This window comes from Oncorhynchus kisutch, linkage group LG14 (assembly GCF_002021735.2).
Source record: "Oncorhynchus kisutch isolate 150728-3 linkage group LG14, Okis_V2, whole genome shotgun sequence".
In the NCBI taxonomy this organism is placed as follows: Eukaryota; Metazoa; Chordata; class Actinopteri; order Salmoniformes; family Salmonidae; genus Oncorhynchus; species Oncorhynchus kisutch.
In genome coordinates this window covers 79209496-79217453 of record NC_034187.2, presented here as the reverse complement: position 1 = coordinate 79217453, position 7958 = coordinate 79209496, and the positions used below count along the sequence as shown (strand labels likewise).

The following is a 7958-nucleotide window of genomic DNA, read 5'->3' as shown; positions in this document are numbered from 1 at the left end:
ACCCCCCCAAAATCCATTTTAATTCCAGGTTGAAAGGCAACAAAATAGGAAAAATGCCAAGGGGGGTGAATACTTTCGCAAGCCACTGTATCTCTGCAATGTTGGGATGTATTGGAGAGAGTATCGGTCTTAAATCATTTTCCACACACAGTCTGTGCCTGTATTTAGTTTTCATGCTGGTGAGGGCCAAGAATCCACTCTCACATAGGTACATGGTTGCAAAGGGCATCAGTGTCATAACAGCGCGATTTGCCAAGGCAAGAAACTCTGAGCGCAGCCCTATCCAGAAATCTGGCAGTGGCTTCTGATTAAATTGAAGCAAGCTGGTCCTGGGGCTCTGTTCACAAACACACCCCACAGAGCCCCAGGAAAGCAACGCAATTAGACCCAAACAAATCATGAGAAAACAACAAGATAATTACTTGACACATTGGAAAGAATTAACAAAAAAATAGAGCAAACTAGAATGCTATTTGGCCCTACACAGAGAGTACACAGCGGCAGAATACCTGACCACTGTGACTGACCCAAACGTAAGGAAAGCTTTGACTATGTACAGACTCAGTGAGCATAGCCTTGCTATTGAGAAAGGCTGCTGTAGGCAGACATGGCTCTCAAGAGAAGTCAGGCTATGTGCTCACTGCCCACGAAATGAGGTGGAAACTGAGCTGCACTTCCTAACCTCCTGATTGATGTATGACCATATTAGAGACACATATTTCCCCTCAGATTACACAGATCCACAAATAATTAAAAAACAAACCCATTTTTGATAAACTCCCATATCTACTGGGTGAAATACCACAGTGTGACATCACAGCAGCAAGATTTGTGACCTGTTGCCACAAGAAAAGGACAACCAGTGAAGAACAACCACTGTAAATACAACCCATATTTATGCTTATTTATTTTCCGTTTTGTACTTGTAACTATTTGCACATCGTTACAACACAGTATACTATGTGCAATGTTTACTGTAACTTTTTATTGTTTATTTCACTTTTGTTTATTATCTACTTCACTTGCTTTGGCAATGTTAACATATGTTTCCCATGCCAATAAAGCCCATTGAAATGAATTGAGAGAGAGATAAAGAGAGAGGCAGCGAATTTCTCATGCAGGGAGAAAATTAGCACATGGACGTGAAACGCTCAAGTTTGAAACATTACAAAGAAGAAAATTTCAGGTGTTATTCGAACGGACTCAGTCTCTCCTGGGACGCAGGATGTGCTGGGGAATGCACAAAACAACAGCTGCTACGATGAGAGAGAAAGAGAGATGTCTCGTTTTCACTTTCTCCTTTTCGCTTTAAAGCTTGCCGGGTGATTCTACATGAAGCAGATGAATGGGGGGAAATAAAAAAAAACGATGCACCAACGACCACCGTGCATTCCCGGCGCTGCTTCTTGTTAGACGCAAGGTATTTCCCGGTTGATTATCGGATAGTGTCAGTAGTAGCCTGTGACCGGAGCTGCTGCTGGTGTCTTGACCACAAGCCTACTCCCGGTGTGGATATGACTTCCTGGCTACGTAAATACGACAATCCTGTGCTGCTCTTCCTGCTTTTGGCCGCTAACATCACCAGCGGGAGCTCGCATTCCGGTGAGTGACAGAATATACCTTGATAGCTCGGCGAGGCTACTGCAGAAAGAGCGAATCGAGACGTATCTTTATTAAATGGATAACATCATCATTGTGTCAATGGGTGTCACAGATTAATGACTAAAGAAATCATTAACAATGAATGAATGTCCGAGTGTCCCGGATTTGCGTTTATTATGCTATGTCTAGTTTATGAGACCAGTCTGGATTATTATTATTTTTATTTTTTTTTAATATATTTTTTAAATTAACAACAAATCAATATATAAAGCACATGAGGGAACACAAGCATCCATAGATTACAAACAATGGACGATAAGGTCCCGACTCGTCAATGTCCCGACTCGTCACCCTGCTGGTCATCTATCAGCGTCCACGACGTGACGTTGCACTGACACATCTTACTGTGTCAATAACAATGAAAACCACATATAGCCTATCAATGCACTGCATCTATCAAATACATTTTTGCATACTGTTATATGCTCAGCCTTATGTTATAAATCTCTCCAGGCATTGAAAAGGCGTTGATTATGTTTATCACGGCATTGATCCTGTTATTGATCTGTCAAGAGCACAGCTACACAGTAATTAAGTCAGAGCTGCTTGTTAATTCACTAATTAATCATAAATTAATTTAACAAATGAGTCAAGCTGGGACCTGTAGCATTCCTAACAAGGCCTACATAACATTACAACACCAATCTCACAGGGAATACATGGGATGTTAGCCTGATATTGATTTGGTAGTGGAATTATGTCCATAGTTCTTATGCGGAACATTGTTTAGAAACACAATATTTGCCTACTCTACTGTCTGTAGCATAATTACTCTGATTAATGTGTTTGACTGCATGGTGAAGAGGAGTTTTTCTTAACTAGGCAAGTCAGTTAATAACACATTTCTTATTTACAATGACGGCCTATAGATGTTTACCTTGTCAGCTCGGGGATTCAATCTAGGAACCTTTTGGTTACTGGCCCAACACTCTAACCACTAGGCTACCTGCCGCCCCTCCACTCTAACCACTAGGCTACCTGCCGCCTCTCCACTCTAACCACTAGGCTACCTGCCGCCCCTCCACTCTAACCACTAGGCTACCTGCCGCCCCTCCACTCTAACCACTAGGCTACCTGCCGCCCCTCCACTCTAACCACTAGGCTACCTGCCGCCCCTACACTCTAACCACTAGGCTACCTGCCGCCCCTCCACTCTAACCACTAGGCTACCTGCCGTCCCTACACTCTAACCACTAGGCTACCTGCCGCCCCTCCACTCTAACCACTAGGCTACCTGCCGCCCCTACACTCTAACCACTAGGCTACCTGCCGCCCCTCCACTCTAACCACTAGGCTACCTGCCGCCCCTCCACTCTAACCACTAGGCTACCTGCCGCCCCTCTACTCTAACAACTAGGCTACCTGCCGTCCCTACACTCTAACCACTAGGCTACCTGCCGCCCCTCCACTCTAACCACTAGGACACCCTGCCGTCCCTACACTCTAACCACTAGGGTACCTGCCGCCCCTCCACTCTAACCACTAGGCTACCTGCCGCCCCTCCACTCTAACCACTAGGCTACCTGCCGTCCCTACACTCTAACCACTAGGCTACCTGCCGCCCCTCCACTCTAACCACTAGGCTACCTGCCGCCCCTCCACTCTAACCACTAGGCTACCTGCCTCCTCTACACTCTAACCACTAGGCTACCTGCCGCCCCTCCACTCTAACCACTAGGCTACCTGCCGTCCCTACACTCTAACCACTAGGCTACCTGCCGCCCCTCCACTCTAACCACTAGGCTACCTGCCGTCCCTACACTCTAACCACTAGGCTACCTGCCGCCCCTCCACTCTAACCACTAGGCTACCTGCCTCCTCTACACTCTAACCACTAGGCTACCTGCCGCCCCTCCACTCTAACCACTAGGCTACCTGCCGCCCCTACACTCTAACCACTAGGCTACCTGCCGCCCCTCCACTCTAACCACTAGGCTACCTGCCGTCCCTACACTCTAACCACTAGGCTACCTGCCGCCCCTCCACTCTAACCACTAGGCTACCTGCCGCCCCTCCACTCTAACCACTAGGCTACCTGCCTCCTCTACACTCTAACCACTAGGCTACCTGCCGCCCCTCCACTCTAACCACTAGGCTACCTGCCGCCCCTCCACTCTAACCACTAGGCTACCTGCCGTCCCTACACTCTAACCACTAGGCTACCTGCCGCCCCTCCACTCTAACCACTAGGACACCCTGCCGTCCCTACACTCTAACCACTAGGCTACCTGCCACCCCTCCACTCTAACCACTAGGCTACCTGCCGCCCCTCCACTCTAACCACTAGGCTACCTGCCGTCCCTACACTCTAACCACTAGGCTACCTGCCGCCCCTACACTCTAACCACTAGGCTACCTGCCGCCCCTCCACTCTAACCACTAGGCTACCTGCCGCCCCTCCACTCTAACCACTAGGCTACCTGCCTCCTCTACACTCTAACCACTAGGCTACCTGCCGCCCCTCCACTCTAACCACTAGGCTACCTGCCGCCCCTCCACTCTAACCACTAGGCTACCTGCCGTCCCTACACTCTAACCACTAGGCTACCTGCCGCCCCTCCACTCTAACCACTAGGACACCCTGCCGTCCCTACACTCTAACCACTAGGCTACCTGCCACCCCTCCACTCTAACCACTAGGCTACCTGCCGCCCCTCCACTCTAACCACTAGGCTACCTGCCGTCCCTACACTCTAACCACTAGGCTACCTGCCGCCCCTACACTCTAACCACTAGGCTACCTGCCGCCCCTCCACTCTAACCACTAGGCTACCTGCCGTCCCTACACTCTAACCACTAGGCTACCTGCCGCCCCTCCACTCTAACCACTAGGCTACCTGCCGCCCCTACACTCTAACCACTAGGCTACCTGCCGCCCCTCCACTCTAACCACTAGGCTACCTGCCTCCTCTACACTCTAACCACTAGGCTACCTGCCGCCCCTCCACTCTAACCACTAGGCTACCTGCCGTCCCTACACTCTAACCACTAGGCTACCTGCCGCCCCTACACTCTAACCACTAGGCTACCTGCCGCCCCTCCACTCTAACCACTAGGCTACCTGCCGCCCCTCCACTCTAACCACTAGGCTACCTGCCGTCCCTACACTAACCACTAGGCTACCTGCCGCCCCTCCACTCTAACCACTAGGCTACCTGCCTCCTCTACACTCTAACCACTAGGCTACCTGCCGCCCCTCCACTCTAACCACTAGGCTACCTGCCGCCCCTCCACTCTAACCACTAGGCTACCTGCCGCCCCTACACTCTAACCACTAGGCTACCTGCCGCCCCTCCACTCTAACCACTAGGCTACCTGCCTCCTCTACACTCTAACCACTAGGCTACCTGCCGCCCCTCCACTCTAACCACTAGGCTACCTGCCGCCCCTCCACTCTAACCACTAGGCTACCTGCCGTCCCAACACTCTAACCACTAGGCTACGCTGCCGTCCCTACACTCTAACCACTAGGCTACCTGCCGCCCCTCCACTCTAACCACTAGGCTACCTGCCGCCCCTCCACTCTAACCACTAGGCTACCTGCCGTCCCTACACTCTAACCACTAGGCTACCTGCCGCCCCTCCACTCTAACCACTAGGCTACCTGCCGTCCCTACACTCTAACCACTAGGCTACCTGCCGTCCCTACACTCTAACCACTAGGCTACCTGCCGCCCCTCCACTCTAACCACTAGGCTACCTGCCGCCCCTCCACTCTAACCACTAGGCTACCTGCCTCCTCTACACTCTAACCACTAGGCTACCTGCCGCCCCTCCACTCTAACCACTAGGCTACCTGCCGTCCCTACACTCTAACCACTAGGCTACCTGCCGCCCCTCCACTCTAACCACTAGGCTACCTGCCGTCCCTACACTCTAACCACTAGGCTACCTGCCGCCCCTCCACTCTAACCACTAGGCTACCTGCCTCCTCTACACTCTAACCACTAGGCTACCTGCCGCCCCTCCACTCTAACCACTAGGCTACCTGCCGCCCCTACACTCTAACCACTAGGCTACCTGCCGCCCCTACACTCTAACCACTAGGCTACCTGCCGCCCCTCCACTCTAACCACTAGGCTACCTGCCGCCCCTCCACTCTAACCACTAGGCTACCTGCCTCCTCTACACTCTAACCACTAGGCTACCTGCCGCCCCTCCACTCTAACCACTAGGCTACCTGCCGCCCCTCCACTCTAACCACTAGGCTACCTGCCGTCCCTACACTCTAACCACTAGGCTACCTGCCGCCCCTCCACTCTAACCACTAGGACACCCTGCCGTCCCTACACTCTAACCACTAGGCTACCTGCCGCCCCTCCACTCTAACCACTAGGCTACCTGCCTCCTCTACACTCTAACCACTAGGCTACCTGCCGCCCCTCCACTCTAACCACTAGGGCTACCTGCCGTCCCAACACTCTAACCACTAGGCTACGCTGCCGTCCCTACACTCTAACCACTAGGCTACCTGCCGCCCCTCCACTCTAACCACTAGGCTACCTGCCGCCCCTCCACTCTAACCACTAGGCTACCTGCCGTCCCTCCACTCTAACCACTAGGCTACCTGCCGCCCCTCCACTCTAACCACTAGGCTACCTGCCGTCCCTACACTCTAACCACTAGGCTACCTGCCGCCCCTCCACTCTAACCACTAGGCTACCTGCCGCCCCTCCACTCTAACCACTAGGCTACCTGCCTCCTCTACACTCTAACCACTAGGCTACCTGCCGCCCCTCCACTCTAACCACTAGGCTACCTGCCGTCCCTACACTCTAACCACTAGGCTACCTGCCGCCCCTCCACTCTAACCACTAGGCTACCTGCCGTCCCTACACTCTAACCACTAGGCTACCTGCCGCCCCTCCACTCTAACCACTAGGCTACCTGCCTCCTCTACACTCTAACCACTAGGCTACCTGCCGCCCCTCCACTCTAACCACTAGGCTACCTGCCGCCCCTACACTCTAACCACTAGGCTACCTGCCGCCCCTCCACTCTAACCACTAGGCTACCTGCCGTCCCTACACTCTAACCACTAGGCTACCTGCCGCCCCTCCACTCTAACCACTAGGCTACCTGCCGCCCCTCCACTCTAACCACTAGGCTACCTGCCTCCTCTACACTCTAACCACTAGGCTACCTGCCGCCCCTCCACTCTAACCACTAGGCTACCTGCCGCCCCTCCACTCTAACCACTAGGCTACCTGCCGTCCCTACACTCTAACCACTAGGCTACCTGCCGCCCCTCCACTCTAACCACTAGGACACCCTGCCGTCCCTACACTCTAACCACTAGGCTACCTGCCACCCCTCCACTCTAACCACTAGGCTACCTGCCGCCCCTCCACTCTAACCACTAGGCTACCTGCCGTCCCTACACTCTAACCACTAGGCTACCTGCCGCCCCTACACTCTAACCACTAGGCTACCTGCCGCCCCTCCACTCTAACCACTAGGCTACCTGCCGCCCCTCCACTCTAACCACTAGGCTACCTGCCTCCTCTACACTCTAACCACTAGGCTACCTGCCGCCCCTCCACTCTAACCACTAGGCTACCTGCCGCCCCTCCACTCTAACCACTAGGCTACCTGCCGTCCCTACACTCTAACCACTAGGCTACCTGCCGCCCCTCCACTCTAACCACTAGGACACCCTGCCGTCCCTACACTCTAACCACTAGGCTACCTGCCACCCCTCCACTCTAACCACTAGGCTACCTGCCGCCCCTCCACTCTAACCACTAGGCTACCTGCCGTCCCTACACTCTAACCACTAGGCTACCTGCCGCCCCTACACTCTAACCACTAGGCTACCTGCCGCCCCTCCACTCTAACCACTAGGCTACCTGCCGTCCCTACACTCTAACCACTAGGCTACCTGCCGCCCCTCCACTCTAACCACTAGGCTACCTGCCGCCCCTACACTCTAACCACTAGGCTACCTGCCGCCCCTCCACTCTAACCACTAGGCTACCTGCCTCCTCTACACTCTAACCACTAGGCTACCTGCCGCCCCTCCACTCTAACCACTAGGCTACCTGCCGTCCCTACACTCTAACCACTAGGCTACCTGCCGCCCCTACACTCTAACCACTAGGCTACCTGCCGCCCCTCCACTCTAACCACTAGGCTACCTGCCGCCCCTCCACTCTAACCACTAGGCTACCTGCCGTCCCTACACTAACCACTAGGCTACCTGCCGCCCCTCCACTCTAACCACTAGGCTACCTGCCTCCTCTACACTCTAACCACTAGGCTACCTGCCGCCCCTCCACTCTAACCACTAGGCTACC

At 53.6% G+C, this 7958-nt stretch overlaps 1 protein-coding gene across 1 annotated transcript in view; it reads left to right on the top strand.

The window, feature by feature from the left end:
- Nucleotides 1-1216: 1216 nt before the first annotated feature.
- LOC109887430 (integrin beta-8-like) overlaps nt 1217-7958 on the top strand; it is a 17353-nt gene continuing 10611 nt past the window's right edge. The window contains exon 1 of the mRNA XM_031789269.1: nt 1217-1602. Coding sequence (XP_031645129.1) covers nt 1515-1602 — 88 coding nt within the window. The 5' untranslated portion in view covers nt 1217-1514. The remainder of the gene's footprint in view (nt 1603-7958) is intronic.